General features: G+C 37.3%; 1 protein-coding gene and 1 pseudogene across 5 annotated transcripts in view; both read right to left on the bottom strand.

Moving 5' to 3' along the window:
* Positions 1–24,328, bottom strand: part of SPG11 (SPG11 vesicle trafficking associated, spatacsin) — a 92,770-nt gene that overhangs the window by 46,726 nt on the left and 21,716 nt on the right. For all 5 annotated transcript variants that reach the window (XM_078079417.1, XM_078079418.1, XM_078079419.1 and 2 more), the window contains exons 9-22: positions 20,547–20,702; positions 19,938–20,113; positions 17,761–17,937; positions 16,831–16,902; positions 16,416–16,543; positions 15,917–16,092; positions 14,993–15,206; positions 11,895–12,098; positions 10,298–10,404; positions 8,090–8,235; positions 6,941–7,102; positions 4,681–4,747; positions 1,632–1,797; positions 252–457 (exon numbers count right to left, since the gene is read on the bottom strand). In XM_078079417.1, coding sequence (XP_077935543.1) covers positions 252–457; positions 1,632–1,797; positions 4,681–4,747; positions 6,941–7,102; positions 8,090–8,235; positions 10,298–10,404; positions 11,895–12,098; positions 14,993–15,206; positions 15,917–16,092; positions 16,416–16,543; positions 16,831–16,902; positions 17,761–17,937; positions 19,938–20,113; positions 20,547–20,702 — 2,157 coding nt within the window. The remainder of the gene's footprint in view (positions 1–251; positions 458–1,631; positions 1,798–4,680; positions 4,748–6,940; positions 7,103–8,089; positions 8,236–10,297; positions 10,405–11,894; positions 12,099–14,992; positions 15,207–15,916; positions 16,093–16,415; positions 16,544–16,830; positions 16,903–17,760; positions 17,938–19,937; positions 20,114–20,546; positions 20,703–24,328) is intronic.
* LOC118543289 (F-actin-capping protein subunit alpha-1 pseudogene) lies at positions 22,419–23,497 on the bottom strand (annotated as a pseudogene).

Below are 24,328 nucleotides of genomic sequence, written 5' to 3'. Positions count from 1 at the left end.
AAATACAAACAATAAAATTGGTCAAGAGAAAGGGTCAGGAACTCTTCTGTTTGAAGAGTGTGGCCCAGGGCTATTTCAGAAGCTAATTAAAGGGCCCAAGAAAGTGAGATAAAGTGCAAACATTCTGCAGGAAAAAGATGAAGCAGGAACATAATTATTTCCTGCCCCAACCACTCACAATTCGATGCCTTAGACCTATTCATCCCTTGTCCTCTAAACAAAACAAACCCCAGAGGGAGAAGGTACTGTACCTAGAGACTCTCTGATACAGCTGTACTGAGCATCTTCGTTTCTACACTTGTAGCTCAAAATGATATTGGCCACTTTCATATCAACTCTGAGCTTGAGGCTGTCGAGGCCAAGCAGTTCTAAGAAACAAACACAGGCAGCTCCTACTGAAGGTATGTAGAAGGAGGAGAGCCCTAAAACATAGGCTTCACTGCCTACTTGCTGGATCCTGAAAAAGAAAGGAATCAAAATCACATCAGAAAACTGTTTCTCCCCAGGAAAAGGAGATGGAATTACATAGTGATAAACATGGAGTGTCAGACACCTGTGGTTTTTAGCTTCCTCCCCCTTCCCGTTTTGGGCCCCTGCACACATCCATTTAGGTTCTTGGTAGTTTTTCGTTGTCTCCATAGCCCCCCATTCCCTTATATTTAACTTTCTCCTAAAACACCTACTCATAGGCCAAATTATTCTTGCTTCCAACTATATCCAGGGAACACAGAACAGAATTACAGAAAGACTGCCAAATTGTGATCCTATCAATTATGAGTATATATGCAAACTACCAAGAAAATTAATGCTAATTAAAGTTTGACATCACATATGTAGTTTTATATGCATAGACATATTTCAAGGAAAGATGCACAAGAAATTAACCATGTTTATTTACTATGCAGAATGAAGATAGGAGACTCAGGGACTTTTTATCTTTCATTTTTCACCCTTCTGAATTACTTGAATATTTTATCACTAAAATGCATTACGTTGTTAACTATGAAACAAACCAATAAAGTAAATCTATATTTAGGTGACTATATCTAATACTCCTCCCAATTCTGTGATTTATAAAAGTGAATTATAAAAAATGAGTATCTTAAATACAGAATTCACATCTTATTATACAATTCCCTCTTAAGAATAATTACTAATATTTGGCAAGCTCCTGGGTTATTTTAAAAAAAACAACAGAATTTTAAAAGATATAAATACTATTTTTAATATTATCTTTTTTAAAAAATTTTCTTTATTATTTATATGAGAGAGAGACAGAGATAGTGAGAGAAAGCACGAGCAGGGAGGTGGAGAAGCAGGCTCCCTGATGAGCAGGGAGCCCGACACAGGGCTCAATCCCAGGATTCTGGGATCACGACCTGAACCGAAGGCAGGTGCTTAACCGACTGAACCACCCAGGGACCCCTTAATGTTATCTTTATTATCTTTTTCCCATTAACAAAAGACACACTAAATCCCCCAAACTTGGGATATACAGAAACGCACAGAGGAAGGGAAAAAAAAAAAAAAGACGACCAAATTACTAGCCTGATATAACTACTTTTCAAATGTATATGTAAAATACAGAGATGTCTTTTATTAAGAGTACAAATTATGTTTTAAATACTCACAGCTGCTTGGGAGTCTTGCTCTTGGTTAATTCCTGGACCAGAAAAGTACCAAATGCAAATGATGGCCGTCCATGTTGTAAATAATATGAAAAATTCAGACGTTCCACTATAGCGTATTTATTAACTAGGTCAGGGCTAGAAAAATGTGGTAGATGACTCACTGCGTCTGGGGGGAAAGTGAAGCAATATTAATCCTCTGTACCTCACCATGATTAATTGCAAATCTGCACGTGGAAAACTTAGCTCTGCAATGGTGAAAGAAAACCAGCTGCAGGACACTTGGGTGGCTCAGTTGGTTACGTGTCTGACTCTTGATTTTGGCTCAGGTCATGATCTCCGGGTCATGATATCAAGCCCCATGTTGGGCTCCATGCTCAGGGGGGATCTGGTTGAAATTCATTTTCTCCCTCTGCCCCTCCCCCAGCTTGCACATGCATTCTCTAATAAATGAGTCTTAAAAAAAGAAAAAAAAACAGTTGCTATAGTCATTTTATACCACTGTGCATTACTAGGAACCACCAAAATGTAATAGTTCATTTTAATGTGTAGAAGTAGCCCATTTTTTTTTTAAATTTATTTATTTTAGAGAGAGAGAGAGAGAGCATACATGGGGGGGGGAGGGCAGAGAGGGAGGGAGAGAGAGAATCTCAAGCAGACTCCCCTCTGAATGGGGAGCCCAACACAAGGCTCAAACCCACAACACTGAAATCATGACCTGAGCTGAAATCAAGAGTCAGATGCTTAACTGAATGAGCCACCCAGGTGCCCCAGCCCCCCATATTATACAAAAATATGTATCCAAGAAGCTGCATAAAAACTTATAAATTATGCTTCTTCCTCAACTTGTTATTTTAGATGTCTTAATTCTGTATTTGATGATCCTTTAAGTCACAATGGCAATAATCCTTTAGCTATAACATCTCTGTTAAGGATCTGCAAAAGGAGCTTTTTAATTTATTCATGGAGCTCATTACACAATGAAATCCCTTCTTAACATTTTTATGAGTCCTCTATACACCAAGGCCAACTCCCTATACCTTTCTCCAATACACAGTGTAAGAACATCCTTTTCTCCATATTAATGCCCTCCTCAATTTCCTTTTGTTATCATTATACTTTCTGATGTATTCAGAGCACCTTATTATCTATATGATGGTACCACTGTTCTCAGGCCAGCAGAGTAGCTCAGTTTAAAGTTCCTCTGTGCCCATAAAAATAGCAGAAGATATTTGGATGTGATAAGTTAGTATGAAAGAACTCCTCCTGTTAGACAAGCCCTAATCTTTAATCGCCTCTTAACCACTTACTACCTACAAAAAAAAAAAAAAAATTTTTTTTGAACTGTTAAGGAACAAGTTCTGGAAAACAGTGCATCTGCTTTTATTTTCAAAGTTCAAAGCTTATTTCTGAAAAAAAGTTTCATCCTCCTGTGGCATTCCAAGGACTTTTTATATTGTGACTTGGCTCTTTAAAAAAAAAAAAAAAAGACTTGAAGAGTTGAGAGGCATCTGTCAACTTTCCAAGCTATTACTTAAAAGTACACCCCCTTTGAGACTAAAAAAAAATTGTCACATGCCTTATCTATATTCTTTGTGAGATCAAAGTGACTTTGGTAACTTATTACATATAAAACTGTTCATTCATTCATTAAATATTTGCTGAGTACATGTAAAGTATATAGCACTGTCTGGCGCCAAATGAGCTAACTTGAGTTTTTAATCCAAATAAGACCCTGATTTTTTAGCAGCTGGGGGCTAGTACAGAGAGCACGTACAAGAGAAAATTCTACCCAAAGGGAAATTTTTCTCCTGCCTGTCACAGAAGCCAAGTCACCTCACAGTCACCCTACATCTCTTTTCAATGGTAAGATCATATGAAAAAAGAAGCAAATATTCCAATTAAAGACAATTCTCCAATTTTATAAATCCACATTATGTTTTCATAATTGTTTCATTTACTTTGTGCTTTATTTCCTCAAATATGTTTTAAACTTCTTAACACCAGGCAGGAAATACATCTTCAACTTCCTCTCTGTTCCCCTCATGTACCTAGTACAGTGCTCATTTTCCACAAAGGGGTCAGGACTCTAGCTAAGTGTTGGAGTTGGAGGCATTAAAACAGGGCAGGGGATTCGATCTATACTCTAGTAGTAAGTTCCCAGAGATTAATTAGAGTATTTTCACTTGAAAATGCAATACGTACTACTTTATTCAGCCCTCAACGAATATTTATTGAACATCTACTATAGGCTGGGAACTTGCACTGAGCCTTGGGCACTAGGTAAATTAGATCTATTGAAATTTGAACTTACAAAACCGACACATTAGAAAATTCATTTTTATGCACGTCAGTAAATATTTACAGCATATACATGCTAAGTGCTCATCTGAAGCCTACTTCAGAGTAATTTCACAGCAGAGGCACCGCAGGTACCAGGATATTAAAGGCTAACTCTAAATTTAAAAGTAAAAAAGTAGAGTTTAAGAATGGCATTAAAAAAAAAAAAATCAGAGAAAGGCTTATGGCCTAAAGAGAACAGCAGTGTGTATGCGTCTGGTGCTCACCATGTGCCAGGAACTGCAAGAGCTTTTTAAATGCCTTGTCTCCTTTCATTCTCAGGTAATATGTGAGGTGGGCACTGTTATTAACCTTATTTTATAGGAAATTGAAGAGAGGGTAAATCACTTACCCAAGGTCATACAGCTATTTCATGGTCGGGCCAGGATTTGTCTAAGGCCTACACCTATGCTCTTAACCTTTATTAATACTATACTGCAAACAAACAGGGATTTGGGGAAAGGGAGAAATTTAAGCAGATAGGTACAGCTTACATTTCCCAGCAAGAATAGCACTAGTGACGCACTATAATTACTTTTAACTCACAACACGTTTTCAATTCAGTCTCCTAGAAAATGTTTTCCATTGGAATGCATCTTCATTTTTGAAATGGAAAGCAGTGAAAAAAACTGGATTGGCTTTACATAAATTAACTTCTACCATCAACACTGCTGAAATACTTCTAAAGCCCTAGGTACCTGGAATGACTTACCTCCTATAGCCAGTGTGTTGGCAGACTGCCAGCCAAACAATCTGCTAGGGTCAAAGGGCAACAGTGACTGAAAAAGCGGAAAAGTCAGAGTTAAAAGTTAAGTGATTCTAAAGTAAGTAAACAAAATTATATGAAAAGACTTCACAAGTGTCCGCTTCCCTTCTCCAACCTTATCTTTCTGGACTTAAATTCCGAGCGCAGCTTAAAAAAAAAAAGAATGCATGAGACACTTTCCTATGTTAATAAAAATAGAGCCAGCTATGTTCCTTTTAAAGACTCTTCTTGGGGCGCCGGGGTGGCTCAGTTGTTAAGCGTCTGCCTTCCACTCAGGTCATGATCCCGGGGTCCTGGGATCGAGCCCTGCATCAGGCTCCCTGCTCCATGGGAAGCCTGCTTGTGTTCCCTCTCTTGCTGTCTCTCTGTCAAATAAATAAAATAAAATCTTTAAAATAAATAAATAAATAAAGACTCTTCTCACTTCAAACTATATCTGCAAAGTACACTCTCTTTTGGTTGAAGCATCATCAATTATAATGTAACATGGACTTTTGAAATGCTTTTGGAATCCAAACCCAAGAGGACTAAGAGGCTAGATAATGGTACCATGTAAACAGGACAAGGTGAGCTAAGGCTGGTCCGGGAAGGGAAGAGGGAGACAAGTAGATCAAAGGTTAGAGGAATGTGATGAACAAATCACCACCACCAAAAAAGAAAAAAGAGTGGAGTAAGCTTAAGCCAGTCAGAAAAGGTTTGAAAGCAGGGAGCCGTGGCTGTTTGAAATTTGTCTAGGCCAAAGATGTAGCAAAGACTATAAACAGATGGTAGGAAAGATAAAGGAGAAAATTTTAAAAACCTTTAAGTCACGATTTGGGTGGCTAAGGAAAGTGCAGCTTTGATTTAAAATCATGGGAGAATTTATGGTCTATTAAGGAAGGACTACTTTTCGTAAAGTAACAGGACTAAAACTGCATGAGTCAACTTGAAAACAGAACAAAGAACAACCTGAAATCACTTATGTTTTAGGCTGATTGAATAGGTAGTAAAACTATGTTTTTATACAATCCACTTATACATAGTTTACAGCGGTGCTACTGGTCTGCAATGAGATGAGAAACTTGCGATAAATTTAAATGCAGCTAACTACTTCCTGAGTGTCTTGCTAAATTCTCTCTCTCTCTCTCTCTCTCTCACAAACACACACACACACACACACACAGAAAGCCTGCTGAACTGAACATGACACAGATTTATAGAATAGTCCAAGATCTTAATGTCATCACATACCACCAACAAGCCGTTCATAGCCTGGCAGCCATCCAGGGACCACATTTTTGAGTAGGACTACTCTATAAATTAAGGACTGTACACATTAGAGAGATTTTGTACCTTTATAGATTATAGAGCTTATGTTGAATTTAAGGACACTGTGGGAATATGTGCACCCAGAGAAAAAAAGCAAAAGCCCTTTGAAACGAGAAATGAACAAAAGAATGTGTTCATCATGGAGGATCTGAGTAGGTTTCAGGGAACCTGAATTCCTCTGAAATAGAAGCAAAATTATACACGTATGTGCAGTTTTTCTGGGTAGAAGACTCCTAACTTGCTCATATTCTTAAAGAGATCTCTGTCCTGAAAAAGGTTAAGAAGCACTGATTTAAATAAACAAATAGCCCTATTCATTGAGGAGAGAGAGAGAAGTTATCAGGAGTAGAATGAAGTGGCTTTTGAGGAAGGCAGCAGACAAGCAAGCTGGCCAACGGTCCGTCTGCTCTCAGATCCATTCCCACCTTTCTCTCCTGTTCTGCAGAGAACTGCATTTCCCAAGCGCCTCTGCTTGGCTACCAGACAGGTTTTGCCAAGAGAGACAACATGGGAGATTAAAGCTGGGAAGAGGGAAGAAACCAGGATATTTTCCTCCTCCTTTGTTTTCTGGGGTATCTCCTCCAAGGTTCCAGCTCTACCCTCCACGTTCCCCACTCAGGGGAACAGGCAGCCTGGCTGTGAGTTCAGTTGTTCCCAGGGACGGGCCCGGCCTCTGGGTTCTGCTAACACTACTTTCTTGCACCGTTCTTGCAGCGTTAGGGGTGTTGGTGGCTTCCTTGTCAGTTTTTGACTTGTCTCACCATCGCATGTTTGGATTCCCCATTCTGCTATGACTGTGTAAGTAATTACCTATGTTAAAATGTCCTCCATGCTACAGACCCAGAGGGCGTTTCAGTTTTCCTGGCTGACCCGTGACTGACACTCCTCAATACCATACCTGAATAAGGTGGTAAAGCGTAATATCGGGTGGCAGGACATTAGAGGCAGTGTATTGTGGGAAGAGAGCAGTTTTTAGCTTGGGATAAGGAGTTAATGCCATCTTCAGTAACTGGGGATCTACTTTCTTCAAACAGGTCTCATTTTCATCGTTCTGAACAACCTAAATAAAAAGATCACATGATACAGAGTAAGGTTTTTCTCTTCTCCAAATTTAAGCCTTTTTTTCACAAGAGTGAAACAAGATTAGCTTGAAAAACTACATGGTAGTGAAGAAAACACTGGTCAAGGAGTCACAAGCCAATAGTTTTAGTTCTGGTTCTAAGAAAAACTAGCTGGTGACCTTGGGCCAGATATTTAACAGCAGGCCTCAGTTTCCTACAAAATTAGGAGGTTCAACTAGATCAGTGGTTTTCAAACTACATGTGAAAATATTGTTTGAAAAAAGTCTCTGCTACTGAAGTATTTAAAATATTTAAATAGTAAGTAAATGTCTTTAAAGGGAAAAAAACTACTAGACTAGATGACTCCTACCTAGGTCCTTCTCCCTCAGTTCTCAAGTTATTCTAAGACTAATTTCTGACAGGTGATTAAAAACAGAGGCATAGATAACCATATGAATTAAAATATATTGCAATAATCTGGAAGAGGTGGTATTATATTATTATCAGTAAGAAGCTTTTAAAGATTTGTATTAAACTGCATTCTTCAGTTCCCTGTAATGAGGCATACTATGTACTTTCAAAAAAAGCAGAGATGGGCAAGTTTCCACTGGGTCCCTCAGAAGAGTTTATATGGATAGCTAAAAATTATGATTTCTTTTTTGCCTATTAATTCCCAAGCCACACATCTAAAGTATAGTTACTCCCAGGAGCAATCGGATCCTGATTCTATCCTGAAAACAAACCTGAAGTTTAGAAAGCAAAGGTAAAAAAAAAATCTCTATACCACATATTAGTTCCCTTCCAACTTAAGTGAATATAATACAAAATTTAAAACTTCATCCTTGTTTTATGCCCTTTAATAAAATGAAATACTTATGTAAGTGGTTGTATTTGAGTATCAAAGGAGTCTAGAAGATCCATGGATATTTCCACTAAATTTAAAATCAGTCCTATTTTACCATAATAGGTAAAAGTGCTATCCATACCTGGCTGACACCCCCAGGGGCATACATTGTCGTAGCAAGGGCCAGGAGGGTATGTCCTTCCAATAGCATACTGCTTATACTGGCCTGGTTGCTGGGAATCAGTATCTGAGCATTTGCAAGGCTAGCCTGGAAGATCAGTTTGGGATCTGAAAAATACAAGAGTAGGTTTTTCTCCTTAAGAGAAAAAATTACATAATTCTGAGGAAGAAAATTTTTAACTCTATCCACAGTAAGAGGTACTTTCTAAGATGAAAAGCAACTGGAAAACATCATAAAGGGAAAAAATGAAAGATCTGTCCACATAAAGTAAAAACTTCTATTCAGACAATTGAGACAAACAAGTGTTGAAACAGACAAACAGAAGAAAATTGAAAGGTAATAAACTAGGGGGGAAATTTTAACAACAAATTAACAGCAAATGACAACCTAAGGATTAATGTCTTCAGCAAAGAGTTCATACAAATCAATGCCCAAAACACTGACTCTAACAGATAAGTAGACAAAGTAAATAACCATTTACAAAGGAGGAAATATGTTTGACATATAAAAATATGTAGTTCATTAGCAATAAAGAAATGCAAAATAAAATAATATTCAGATGCCGTATATTCCTTATCAACAAAAATAATCATCCTCAAGCACACAGCTGGTCAGGGCACAAAGAAGCTGGGACTTATGGATAAAATGCTCTAATTCCCCTGAAAAGCCATCTGGCCTTATAGCAAGAACCTTCAAAATGTATATAACCTTTGATCCAGTAATTTCATATCCAGGAATCTATCTGTACTAAGGAAATAATCTGAAACAAAGACAAAAATTTTATGTTCAAATATACACAAGACTATTATTTATGATAGAAAAAAATTGAGAATAGCCTCAGTGTCAAAAGATGAGAGAACAGTATATTAGTTAACAGTACATCCATATGATGAAATATTATGTAGACATAAAATAGTCATTGTCTCTAAGAACACAGGAAAATTCTTATAATTACTATATGAAAAAAGCAATATATAAATACAGAGATATTTCTAGTTGTATCCCTAGTACTTAGAGACTGTCACAATGTGGGAGCTTAATAAATATTTGTTGGATGAATGAAATATAATATAGACCAGGCTAAAAAAAAAGTTTAGAGAAAGTACCTAGAACAAAATACATTAAAATATATCAAGAGTTGCCTGTTGATGATTATCTACCTAGGCTATCTGCCTGTGGAGTTTTATCTTCTAGATAGTTGTCTGTGGCTTCCAATTTTTCTTTACAATGAACATGTATTATTTTATAATCAGCATCAAAAAAAACCAAAATAAAACATAACAAAAAAACCCAATCCACATTATGAAAAAATTCTTTATTTGGGAAAAAAACAGGAATTCCATAAAAGATTGGCTGTTGATATTTCTTGCCTGTATAGTGGCTCTGCCTGGCCCCTTTCTGGAGAGAATCTCTGGAATAACACCAGCTAATCCCTCAAGTGGGCGGGGGGGGGGGGGGTGCTCCCAGGGCTCTTCTGATTCTAACCGGAGCCAAACTCTCCCTCAGGAGCTCTACTACAGAAGCCACAACAATCCCACATGCACTGTGGATTTTCTTCCTCTTCCATATGGAGTTGCTTACTAAAGGATTCAGGGCAGGCACCTGGAAGACAGGCCACTTCTTCACAGAAACAGGGTGTCCATCTACCAGACAGCAGGAATTCAGCCTGTGATAAACTGGTGAGATTAGAGATATCCAAAGACAACCAAGCATGAGGCTGAGGGGGAAGGGCACACACGCACACATGCCATCTGGCTTTTCTTGGCTGGAGAGAGGGAAACATTTTTGGTCTTCTGCTTCTTAAATAAAACTTGAGCCTAGGTTATAGTCAGATATTTGTCTAGAGCCAAGTGATTTATTTAGAACTCACCAATTAAATGCCATTCAACAGACCAGTTATTTAGCAAAAAAAAAAAAAAAATTTAGAATTTTAAAAAAAAGATTTGATTTATTTTAAAGAAAGAGAGAGAGTAGAGTGGGAAGGGCAGAGGGAGAGGAAGAATCTCAAGTAGACACTGTTGCTGAGTGCAGAGCCTGACAGGGGGCTCGATCTCTAGACCCTGAGTTCATGACCTGAGCAGAAACGAAGAGTCCGACGCTTAACTGACTGTGCCACCCAGGTGCCCGTAGCCAAAGAAATTTTTGTATTTTAATACAGTACACCCATACCTGTTAAATTACTGGAAACTTGTCGACACTGAACTAAAAATTCAAACCAAGGGTAAGCTTCATGTAATTCTTTTTTTTCCAAAAAGGGACAATTTGAAGGACTAAGTCTGTATATAAAACAAAAGAACAAATTCTGGTTAACATACAGGATAAGACAATTATAACCATGTTTGCTCAAATGATAATGAGTTTTAAAAAAGGAACTCTGTAATTAAAAGTAAATATAACATTATATACTCCTTGTGTTGTGCTTTATATATTCCATATGATCTGGAAATAGAGAAGAATTTAGAGACAGATAATTTTATTTATAATGTCTTTACTTCCATGATGAAATTTTACCAACCCTATAAGATTAACATATACCTTGTCCTTTCAGATACTTTATATTTTATTGTATTTTTTTTTTTAATTTATTTGAGAGAGAGAGAGAATGAGTGAGGGGAGGGGCAGAGGAAGAAGCAGACTCCCCGCTGAGCAGGGAGCCCGATGTGGGGCTTGATCCCAGGACCCTGAGATCATGACCTAAGCCGAAGGCAGATGCTTAACCGATTGAGCCACCCAGGTACCCCCTACTGTATTTTTTTTTAAACGTCAAAAACTCTTTAGCATTTTCAAACTTCAGAGGTTTTTGAAAAGTTTTACACACTACAGAGAAGCTAGGACTGAAGAATTCAGTCTCAGAATACATCCTCTGAATATGACTTTTACATCTTCTCTTGCCAGTAGCTTTGGGGAAAAAATTCCTGTGTCTAAATAAGCCTCAATGGTATGAACCGGAAAAACATCATCTGTTTGAATTCCTAGTCTTTAATACACAAAATAAAATAAAAATGTTCTCATTAGCACATTAAGTGTAGGCTCTGCAATAAAACCTAAGCAGAATTAAATCTGGCTGTGCCATTTACTAGAACTGTGCACTTTAAGGCACATAGTCTCTCTCAACACTCCAGTTCCCTCACCTGTGGAATGGGAGTAACCACCTCATAGAACTTTTGGGAATATTAGATGAATCAGTGCACCTCAAGCACTTAGCCTAGTGCCAAGAACACTGCATACTCAATATTAGAGACTACAATTCTTTGTATTACTGACCCAACAGTAATTCACAGTGTCCACATATGATTCTGCAGGTTGATCTTGGGCAGGTACGTACTGATGTATATTCACCTATCTAAATATAAATTGTAGAGCATATCTAACATACCTCGTAGTGGTTATGAATTCAAAATTGTTTAACATTCATTTGTCTGGGAATGAAGGTACCAAAGAACTCCAAGTTAACTTTTAGAATTTTCCCCTCTTTTAAACTTCTATAGCATTTCTTTCATTTTATTCTCTCTAGTTATTTAAAAGGTTAACAGAGATGTTACAGGATTAACATCACCAAAAACACATGATAAGCATTTAGTTGAATGCAGCATTGAACTAAGGTACCAAGTGGTGGAGCTGGCGAGGGAGTTGGGGAGCTACAGCAAAAAAAACCAGCATTCTTCAAGTGAATGTTTCGTATTTTCCTAAAAGTCATGTTCAGAAGTAGTATGGAAAGAGGAAATGTGAAGACCTGCTCAAAGACAAATCAGTTCTCAGTACTCACTTGTAACAATCAAGATAGACATAGAGAAGATACTGCAGACCGTGTTCCAAACAATAGAGAATGAAGTGAGAATGGAAATCCCAACCTTCTTTGGATCTGTAGTTTTGAATGGGGAGAGCATCTTGCATCACACCCCCAATGCGGTTCAGTCTTCGCAGGAAGAGTTCAAAGTCTTCTAGTTCAGATTTAAGAAAAATCCCATTCCTGTTGAGCAGGTTTCAGAGATGGCAAGTTACAAAGTTGCCAGATTCAGAGCAGACCAAACCACTTCCATTGCTGAAGTCTCAACTACTTAAAACTAAGGATTTACAAATTAAGACTGCCAAGTCTCACTCTATAACGATGTTCTGACTATATTTTGCTAGTTTCTGATGAAGGTTCACGCACCATTTTAATATTTAAAGGTAGTAATGACAGTCTAGAGTTATCTTAAATATTTCAAAAACCTAATCTATCTCCATTTTTTTTTTTTTTTTTTTTGTGGTTTTGACTGGTACTATACAATCCACTTTGGCAACAGTGGTTAGCTCTTGAAGCTAGAGGCTTTAACCACCGAAATTTCCAAAATAGCCTAACAAAATTGTTAAAAAAACAAAAACAAAAACAAAAAACTAAAGCAGAATAATTTAACTAGACCAACTACTAAACAAGAATAGAAATTTGCATTTAAATATTACTTTTTACAAATTTACTGTTAAGTATATGTACCAAAGGAGTATAGAACGCATATAATGTGGCATTTAAAGAAACACTACGTAACCATTACCCAGATAATAGAATATTATATCTGGAAGCCCTTGGTGTATTCCTCCCCCACTGCATGTCCTTTGCTACCCAGAGCTAACCACTATCCTGATTTTGTAATAACCATTCCCTACTTTTATTCATAGTTTTACCCACTCATATATGTAACCCCAAATAATATATGGTAGGGTGTTGCCTATTTTAAACTTTATATATAAATGGTACATTCTGGATATATTGTTCTTAATCTTATTTCTTATATTCAACATTGTGTGATTTATCCATGTTGATACCTGCAACTACAGTTTGGTCCTTTTCATTGTTACATAATATTCCACTGTGTGATTATAATACATTTTATTTATCCACTCTCTACGTTTGATGGTCATTACAGGTGCTCCTAGATTTTTGGTAAACCAAATTTACATTTCCATTTGTGCTTCCTCTTTTGTGAAATGCCTATGTGCTCTGATATCTTTCCCCTCCAGATCCAAGCTCTACTCTTCTCCTGCTCTCTATCCCCGGAGGATCACCTGGACAGAAGACTGTAGTGTCCTCAGGCTTCTACTTTGGTTCACCCTATGGGAAATCACCATCAGATGATAAGAGTCAGAAAAAAGAGAGGATGGGGATACCTTGGCTCTCTCTGTGCTGGATGACTGCACGTTGGCTGACACTCTCCACTAGGGAACACAACTCATGCCGGGCAGTTCTCTAGGTCTCGGTAACTATTCTCTTCCTTTACCCCTCTAGGCGTTTAGAAAGCATACCCTAGTCCCAGGGTCATGAAGATATTCTTCTACATCTTCTAAAAGCTTTATAGTTTCACATTTGTCATTTAGATTTTCTACTTGGAATTGATTGTATACATGATAGAAGGCAGAAAGTCCAATTTAATTCCCCCCCCCCACATAGCTATCCAGTTATCCCAACCCCCTTTGTCGAAAAACTGTTCTTTGCCCACTGTGCAGTGCCACTTTTGTCATATATAAAGTGAGCATACATGCAGAAGTTTGTTTCTATGCTCATTAAAAATAAACAGAATAAGGTTTTATATCTGGTAGGGCAAGTTCTTTTTCAGGGCTATTCTTGACCCTCTCCATTTTCATATAAATACTTTAATCACCTTGCTAAAATCCACAAGAAAACCTGCTGGGATTTTTATTGAGATGGCATTATTCTAACGATCAACTTCGGAAGAATCCACGACAGGCTTGTCTTGCTCCACATCTAAAGAGAATGTTTGTGATGTTTCACTATCAAGCATATTGCTAGCTAGAAGATTTTTTTAGATACCCCTTTCAAGTTAAGGAAATTTGTCTATTCTTAGTTTGCTAATATGTAGCTTTTATTATTAATTGATGCTGAATTTTATCAAATGCTTTTCTGTATCTAGCAGGGATTTTTTTCCCTTTAATCTGTTGCTATAGATCTCAATTCATTAATGTCATAATTCATGTTAAGTCATACATATACTAGCTTTTTAAGCAATCAAATACTAAGCTACATATTTGATAGGCATTCAAGTTATACGTAATTTTACTTTTGGTAAACAAGAAGAGGATTTAGTGCAGTGGAAAGAACAGCGAATAGAAACCCAGGGGTAAAAGAACTGAAGTCTGAAAGTAACTGGCTTGGGCAAAGCTCTACTCTAGATCTCACTCTCCACATCTTCAGGTTGGGTAGGGCAATACAGCTATACCTCCCCAATAAGTATAAATATACAATAAAATAAATACACGGGGAATAGCTTTACGAAACTTAAAAATTAACATACATGTTATTGTCTCCTTATATTATTTTTATAGCTTGGGAAGACAGATTAGGTGTAGCCGTATGAGATGTGCTGATATTCAATCATTTTTGACCCACACATATGGCAAGTTCGCACGGTTCAATCTAACAGAATTATTTTTAGCAATGAATTAAAATTTTAAAGTCTCCATCACTTCAAGAGCTACTTCCCCTCACTAATTTCTTAACTGAGCAGTTCTCTTTAGTTCAAACCACATGCAGCATACAGCTGGGAGAAGAGTGGCAGACGTTACTCGACACTAAGGTATCCTCATCTCAGCTCTTGCCACTTAGTCCTTGTCGCTGGACTGACAGCTGACCATTTCTACACCAAAGCACATTTAATGATTTGAGGAAAACCTTCATCTACAATTTGAGAGCCTATTCACTACCACATGATATTAAATGCATGTGATTTTAAAACCTCAATGGATGATAACACCCTTACAGTTCTGAATACTATGAAATGATGTTGCACTGGATTTATGGCATTTCAGAGCAAAAATTACACCATTATTTTTTATTGCCCTTCCTTGTGTTCATCCCCACAGTGACAATACCTGGCCAGCTGATCTAAAATTTCATTCCTCATGTAGCTGTTGCAGCAAGTATGCCGATCGATAACATCAACAGTCAGAAGGGGCCATCTGTTCTGCTCAAGCGAAGCACAACTGTTCTGAGTCTGAAATTCTCCAATCCACAAGATAATGCTTGACCAGTCATGGCGAGCTGTGAGATAGCTCCAGAGGGCTTCAGGAGAATACGATTTGTATTCTGCATTAAGAAGAAAATAACATTAAAAAAAAAGGAATAAAACACATTTTAAAATAACAATGAATTATGATTATTGACACGAAACTCAACACTAATTAACTGAATAGATATGATGATCTGCACAAATATTTATGTAACATATGAATTATTCAGGCCTTCTGCTTATTTTACTATTTTCCTCTTTACTGCTCATTTCATAATACGTCAGCTGCAGGAAGAGCTAAATGTTGTTCTCATTACTACAGTGGTTAAACGAAACTTGGAAATTAGCTGTGTATTTCACTTATCTTTTCAGGCCTCTTCTTCCCTTTTCTTCTCCTTAATATAAATAAAAACTTTAACCTTCTATGAATTACCACTGTTTGTTCCCCAGAACCCTGGTGTGATATAGATCCTTGGTACACAAGAAGAAACATGAAGACTATTTGGAAAAACAAAGATTTTGTCACTTTGAGGCTGGGAAGAGAATTCTTAGCCTTGAAATCTCAATTCACTGAACCATATGGCTTTTCTCTTCCAGTATCACATTAGAAATCCCTTACAAAACTCTTGAGATAAGAAAGAGGTCTTAATGCAATGACTTGCATTTTAAAGCAACTATGTTTCCTCCAAAAGGAGTTCTAAAATGGAGACTCATGGAACTATTCAAATACCAATGCCTAATTTAATCCTCATTCAATATGTTAGATTTTAGGTTCTTTCACACTTGCCTTCTGGACTTATCCTGGGGAGAAGGATGGATTCTTGTGTTAGTTGAGTCCACCACTGAGCCCAATTTAACACAACTCTATGGTCCTGTTTGTTAAATTTATCTTTAGGATCATATTTCAGGAGTGAGTCCAAAACAGATTTGTGCTTGAAAAAATCCCGTTCCTTTATCCAATACCTACAATAGTGATATAAATGTTTTTAATTTTGGAGGGAAAAGCATCATTCTTTTTTATCTGTTCATGAACTTCTACTCTTTTAGCAAACACATAATTCACTACTCTCATTTTTGTATTTGTTATCTTAAAAATATGTATGTGATTATACACATATGGAAATGACAGGAAATTCCTGAGTCCTCTCTGGATGATACAAGTTTTATCTTCATAGAGAATGTAAGTTCAGTTCCACATAAAAAAAAAAATCTGTGCTAACAATTATAAACTAAACACTGTCCATAGTATTTTTTCCATATTATCAAAAGTGGGCTAATGAGACTACCTGGCAAAGGACTGGATCTGCATATTTTCTTGGAAATGTCCTGAATAAAACTTCTCAACTTGATGCACGAAGTCTATAGTTCTTTTTTCATTTTCAGAAAAATAATTTTTTTCTTTTAAAATTTCAACCTTGAATAAAAAATAATTAACCAGTGATCTCACAAAAATCAAGCACAATTGCAAAACAAATGTCATGAGATTAAATGTCATTTAAGAATTGTATTTTGAATTTTTGAGGTATATATAAATTCACACAAATTTTCTTTTACCACAAATGCAAAACAATCATTAAAAAATACAAAGGAGTTCTCATACTTTTACTTACTAGATAGTAGTTGAATATTAAAATAATTCATTTTGGAGTTTCACCAAGGTTTACTAGAAGATGTAAACTACATAGCCTCACCTTTACCTACCAAAAAGTCCCGTATATTTGTATCAGTTGTATAGAAGCATATCTTGAGCAACTGGTCTTTTACATCAAAGCCCTACAGTAAACAGAGAAAATTTTCAAAACCTTTACATTTTGTAACAGGGCTATTTTAACCATAAATATATGTTGGGTAAAGAAGTACTCTATTACAGACATGTATCCTGTTAGAATTCTACAGCTTTTCTGCTCTTGTGAACGTTCATTCTCTGTATTTATCATACATACATACTGCCTATCCCTAAAGTCCTTAGTGATTTTGCCAGAACAAAGGCAGCACATAGAACAATCTAAGGTAATGCTAGGCTACCATATGATCAAAACTACAGGTATCTGCTATAATGATTCACCTGAAAACAAAAGTCAATGCAAATTGCAACCCTTACACAGTTTCACTCCTCTATACCTCCAGAAAATTACCATGGGCAAGACCCCAACCATGCAGATTAGGGCCAGGTCCTCAGCTTAGTTCCAGGAGGCCTACCTCTGGGCCTTCCCCTTCTCAAATTAAGTAAAACCACAGAGCACAAAGCAAAGGTATAAGCTACTAGAAAGCTCAGATGGAGACATAAGGGGTTGCACAAACAACCCAGAATGTCCCCCTAAAAATGAGGTAGGTCCTGGGCATGCTTTGACATGTGAAGCCTTCTAGGAGAAGCACCGTCTCCTTCAACCAAAGTGCGAAGTGTAACAGAGCAAATGATGGAAACTCCCAATAAAAAAAATCTCTTCAAAAAAGTTCTCAGTAATGAAGAACATTTCTATTATTATTTCCCTGTACAAGCTATATAAATTTCTTAGTCTGTGACATAACTATGAATATAAATCAATTTTTCTATCAACCAGAAATTGTATTAAATATAGAGATCTTTTCTTACATTAGAGACTTTAAGATCAGACAGATTATGCAACTCACCATGTTCTTCAAAAGTTCAGAGGCTTCCTTTATATTGTTCTTTTTCAAGTTGTCGAAGACCAAATTTAGGCCTATTCTAATCAGCTCCTCAAGTCTTTGAGCAGAATGATTGCTAATCCTGAAGAAAGTCTGTGCCTCTGGTATTTTGTTGTTTAAAATAGCATTGGCAATAACTTCCTAGGAAAAAGAGAAAACTATTTGCCTTTTAAGTTCCTTTTCATTTCCTTATTATAACATAGGACTTATATATTTATTGAGCACCTAATGGACTTTTATTGAAAATCTGCTGCTGGATTTGCACAGGGGAGATGAAATTGACCAAAACACAGACCCTGCTTTTAGACTAGTGGAAAATACACAAATTTAGTATTGAGTATAGTCCTGTATGATAGAGGCAATGATACTGGTATCCCAAGGTGCTAGGCAGGAGGATCCAGAAAAAGAGCATCTAAATAAAAGGATTAACAAAAAGAAAAGGCTTCCTAGTAGAGAAGACTTATGAGGTGAAGTTTAAAAGGCAAATGTTATATACATATACTGAGGAAAGAGGACAAGTGTTCCAAAAAGAGGGACTATGGGGGCACCTGAATGGCTGTCAGTTGGGTATCTGCCTTTGGCTCAGGTTATGATCTTAGTGTCCTGGGCTCCCTGCTCAGTGGGAAGTCTGCTCCTCTCCCCATACCCCTCTCCCCTGCTTTGACTCACGCGTGCATGTGCTCTTAAATAAATAAAATCTTAAAAAAAAAAGAAAAAAAAAAAAGACAGGGACTATGCACAAAGGCATAAAGGCAAGAAACAGTATCAGTCTTTAGGAACCTCCAAATTACTCAATTTAACTGGAGAAAAAGTTGGACAGAGTAGCAGATGAGACCTGAAAGAAAAGCAGAGGTTCCATAATGCAGGGTGTTATACATGGGAGATGGGATTTATCCTAAAACTTATGTGGAGACACTGAAGGATTTTAAAAGCAAAAGGTGATATAATCAGATATATATTTTAGGAAGAATATTCAGGCAGCAATGTGGAGAATGGACTGAAAGAGATTCAAGCTCAAGACAGTAAGGCATTAGGTTACTATACTAGTAAGAAGAAATAAAGACCTGTACTTAAGACCAATACTCAAGAGAGAACAGAAAAGGGACATTCTTAACCTGGGGCTTTTGAGGGGTCCGTAAATCCCATGAAGCCATGTGCAAAACTGTATGTATGTGTACATGCGCACATTCACAAGCATGTGTTTGGAGACAAGAGTTCACAGCTTTCATCAAAGTAGACTACAACCTCCCAAAAAGTAAAAATCAATTATTTTGAGTAAAAAGACCAGAGGACCATGAATGGCACCCTGAAGCACATTAAAGAGGGAAAACAGGAAGTGAAACCTGCAAAGGAGACTGGAAAGAGAAGCCAAAAAAAGGAGAGGGGAAATCAAGTAATTTTTTGGCTTGAGAATGAGAGATACAGAAACTGCAGTCACGCCAGGTACTTCCCCATTCCTCCACCCCAAGACCAGTGGTCCTGCGAACTCGCCAGGATGTCAAACTTATCCCTTTCACTCCCTACTGAGTCTTATCATCTGGGTTAAGCTATTTTGGTCTTTGTCTTTCTAAAGCCAATACTCCCCATGTGGGTGGAGGGATTCTTCTAGGCCCCAGTCATAAAGAGGGCAACAAGGTTTGGTTGTACTACTTCTATCATAAAAAGAAAAGCAAGCAGGTGAGCACAGAAAATTTAACTGGCAAGGTATCTTAACTAGAATCTGAGGACTCAAATCCAGTATACTTCTAAGACATAATGGCATAAAATCAAAGTTTCCTAAGATCAAACCATCAGCAGTAATTTGATTTATCCATAGGTCAGACAGAATGCTTAAGTCCAAAGTGCCAGGCCCTACCCATTGAGGAAGTGTTAAGAGTATGCCACCCCACATGGGTTTGGGGGTGGGTGCCTGTCACCAGATCCAAGTGGGCAGATCTGGCATTAAGAGGGAACTTAAATGTGTTCTAAATAAATGAAGCTTGTAGACATAAATCTGAAGTCGTGTCCAGAGATCCCCAAATCGGTAAAACCTAAACGCTTGCCAAAGATTCTGAATCACAAATGTAAGATTCTAAATTGTTTTGTTTTCTCAGATCCTCTAAATCTGGCAAATAAAAGAAGTGATACTTGCTCATATTTACCTCAACACTGAGTTTCTCCCATATATTGCTCTCTCTTACTTTGGGAACATTTTCATTTACGTCATATTCATCTCCTGTATCTATTATCTTCCAAGGAAACTTTATCATGAAGGTTCGAAGTTCATTAATGTAGCTGGTCAAAATGTTCACTCCTTTCTGTAGATGTTCATCTAGTTCTACAGAAAAGACCAATTTGCCAATTTCATATATACAAAAATATATGTGTGTGTATACATATACATACAGAGCAACAACTAGAGAGAAGGAATAAACCATAAGCTGTTATGATTACAAAAGAACTCTAGAAAAAGCCAAAATTTAAACTCTAAACACTGAAGTGTTTTTAAATTTCGGACCAAAAAATCTGAGCTTTTTCCTATTTACAAGTAGCTCTGTAATTTAATATAACCCTTTTCACAATGATTAGTCCTTTCTGTCAACTTTCCCAGTATTAGAACCCATGTCACTCACTCAATTATACACTGACTTTTCTCAGCTTTAGTAAATAGCACTCTACTGGCTCATGCTCTCTCATGCAATAGGACCACTTGTATCTCTGTCCTGACACAGGAATAGGGCAGTTGCACCCCTCTTTGATGCCATTCTTACCTTCATTGTGAACAAAAAGCTCTTTTATTTGTTTGTTAAGAAAAGACAGTGTAAGATTAAGCAACTGTTCTGAAAAGTGTTTGCTTTGGGTTTCAGAATCACTTTCTCTAATTGCTGAGCAAAGTAAATCCAATGCTGGTGTCAGCTTTTCCACATCTAAGAAAGAACCAAAGAAATTAACATGAACATCAGTATACTCCTAATAAAACTAACATATCCAAAAATACCACGTGGCAATACTTTTTTTTTTTTTTAAGAACAAAAGCGGTATATTTCCGTTGGACTACCTGATAGAGAGGATAGTGCGGTATGAATGGATAGTATGAATGACACACATAGTACAAATATATTTTATTTGAAATAAAAATGCTTACACAGCTGAACAGGTCACTTGGAAACAAACTTGCTTAACTGTATTACTCAGCAAAAAGAAAGCTGAAGCACAAACACCCTTCTTTTTTGACATGCATTTGGAGATAGGGAGGAAGACACTACCTGGTTTTTTAAATACTGACCTTCCCTTAAGGTCTGGTCATAGAAGTATAAACAATGTAAATGAAGCTACCATTATCAGTTGTCATATCACACCTATGTCACCTGTGTATTCTGAGATCACACATATACCTGCCAATGAACCTGGGAAGGGTTGCCGTATCACAGTTACATTTGAGTTTTTGGCAGGCAGGACTGAGGAAGAGTAATTTGGAACACGTTTTACATCCTATTTAGAACAAATCACTAGTAGTCCCTTAAATAACAGGTTACAAAGAGAAAGATCCTGCCTGGAATGTATCCTTTTTCACTCTGGTTCATTTTTAGTTTTTGTTTGTGATTTACATAGTTGTTTGATTCATCTGCTTATAGTACAATCCTGCCACAAAGTATTAAAGCACAAGATATCTATTATTCCTTCAACATCTGCATTTTTCAAGTTTTATACTCTACTACATCCCTAGTAGGTCAACAGTTCTTGAATAATAAAAAAATAATAATAAATGGGTAAAACTCTTCTAAAAATGCAGATGTCTGTAACTATAAGGGTACTAGATGGGAAGTAGACAATGAGGGAAGAGAAAAAAGCAAACACGTTCATGTGCAGGGAATGTGGTTCAAGTCTTTGGATTTAAAAACAACTTCCGCAGAGAAGCTGGCTATAATGGAATTTCCAGAAAACTTCCTTTGCCCCCACAAAAGGACCTGAGAAGCCCAACCCAAACTTTTAAAAACTACAGTTGTAAGATGCAATAAATGATAATCAAAGCAGTCAGAGGGAGAAGGATGAATGTGTCTTCCATTCAGCTAATTTGTAGCATAACCTCTTTAGCTATTGGTGGATCAGTAAAAACCACTGGAGTACCACATAAGTGCTTTGAAGGATAGGGGTAGAAAAGTACTGAGCATATTACCTGTCTATATCAGTAACAGGACTTCATGGCTAGGAATATTTTCTTAACAGTAAAATGACTCCAGGAAAGATCTCTCTTACCATCATTAAATGTGGCATAATTAAAAAAAAAAAATTTACTAGTAGATATAGTGAAAACAGAAAATTACAAGGCAGAGAACACAAAAGAATCAAGACGATGTTATAGGTTCAACAGTATTCCATAAGGCTAGAAAACCTGTTAATGCTGAAAGCCCTAGCAAAATACACTTAAAAAAAATTTTTGGGGGGGGCGCCTGGGTGGCTCAGTTGGTTAGGTGTCTGCCTTCTGCTCATGTCATGATCTTGGGGTCCTGGGATCAAGCCCCACGTTGGGCTCCCTGCTCAGCAGGGAGTCTACTCCTCCCACTCTCTCTGCCCCTACCCCTGCTCATGCTCATGCTTTCTCTCTCAAATAAATAAAATTTTTTAAAAATCTTAAAAAAAATTTTTTAAAGTAATCTTTACACCCAACGTGGGGCTCGAACTCACAACCCCAAGACCAAGAGTCACATGCTTCACCAACTGAGCTAGCCAGCTGCCTCTTGAATAATTTTTTAATCAAAATATCACTCTTGTTTATAAATCAGTTATTTATCATATGACATTTTGAATCCTTTCTTTCCACATACCAAAGAGTCCTACACTCAGCCTTTAAGCATTCTGCGTTGCTTTGCCAATCCTGTAGCTGCGTATCTTGTTCCAGTCAATTTTGGTGCGAGTAACTGGAAGCTGCCTTGAATGTGGTGTATGACGCTGTTTGATAGTTTTCACTAAATGCCGTCTGGTACTCATTTTCTGCATGCTCTATGATTTAATAAATTCCTTGGCAGTTTGGACTTCACTTGAAACAGTTACTGAATCCTGCACATCTTTAGGACTAACCAACTGAACAGTGCCATCTTCATAATAATGAACCTGAATCTCAAGTACTCCGACCACCCGGGCTGTAGGTGGTGTGATGGTGAACTTCCACTCTGATCTCCAACAACCATTCCAGAAGTTTTTAGGCTAAAACTGGTGGTTTTCAATACATGCAGTGATGGTGTGTTGCCCATCTATAGTTTTAGCATAAACAGTACAGAAGCCATTGGAATAATGATTTTTCACATAGGCCCTTAAAGCACTGTCACAGGATTCTCTCCAAGACTTCAGATCCATCTGCGTTCTCTGGGTCACTTGCTTCTTTCCTAAGTGATCAAACTCAAAGGAAATTTTGTTTCTTGGATCTAAAAATCTGCTATTACCCAGGTCACCATGTTCTCTAATTAAGACCTGATCTTCATAGGTGTGAACTGATCCATGTTATACTGGGCAAATGCACGTGCTGCCCCTTCCCTGAGGAGAATGTCATTATTAAGTAGTAGCTAGACATCGTTGAACACTTCATTAAATTCCCCTGGGGGTGCATGAGTGATGAATTTAGTGGTTACGTGTACCTTCTCCTCATCCGACCCTCGATCCTCAAAGTTGGCCATCTTGGGCTGCTCTGACATGTTGCAATATTGTTAAGCATAAAACAAGAACCAATGTCTTATTCTCAAAAAGGTCACAAAACTTATGAAGTGTTACCTGCAAACGTTAGTGATTCTACTTACTATTAGTCATTATTTACAGATATTAGTAGTAACTACCATTTTGCTGACCACCTATGCTATATCTTAAGTATTGGCCTTGGTGTCTTATAAATGCTATCTCATTTATTATTTTCAACACTCCTGAGAGGTAATGTTGTAGCTCCCTTTCCATAGATGAAGAAACTGAGGTTAAGAGGGATTAAAATAACTTGCCCAAGCTAATCTGGAAAGTAAATGGCAAAGTCAAAATTTGAACTTCAGCCTGTCTTGATTCCAAAACCATTCTCTTAAACATGCAGATGAAAGCAAGAAATGTGGGTTCCTGAATCCTCCATTTACCAGCTGCAAGCCTAATAATGGGATTTCCATTTATCTCAGCATTGGCTCCACCTCCGGAATTCCATGAGAATGGCGGGAAATGTGGGTTTGACCCCAAGAGAGCTGGTAAGCTATTTCCTGGCTGATTTCCAGACTCACCCCCACCCTTTAGGCCAAAGCAGTACAGATAAGAATAGAATAGAATGAGGAGAAATCACTGACTGAACAGAAGTGAATAATGACCATACATTTGCTAATGGAATCCCATTTACCACAAACCAAGCTTTTTTCTATAAATTCAAGCAGACATTAAAAAAAAAATTGGAGCATTAAAAAAAAAAAAGTTAGCAATGTAAGAGGAAAGAGACAAAACTGTGCACCAAAATGAAAGAGAATGTTCTTAAAAAAGAAAATCTCTAATCCACAGTGTGAGAACGCTACATTGATAGAAAAAAAGGAGGTTG

The sequence above is a fragment of the Halichoerus grypus genome, chromosome 8 (assembly GCF_964656455.1).
Source record: "Halichoerus grypus chromosome 8, mHalGry1.hap1.1, whole genome shotgun sequence".
Lineage (NCBI taxonomy): Eukaryota > Metazoa > Chordata > Mammalia > Carnivora > Phocidae > Halichoerus > Halichoerus grypus.
The sequence above is the reverse complement of the archived record's forward strand: the minus strand, read 5'-3'. Positions and strand labels throughout refer to the sequence as shown.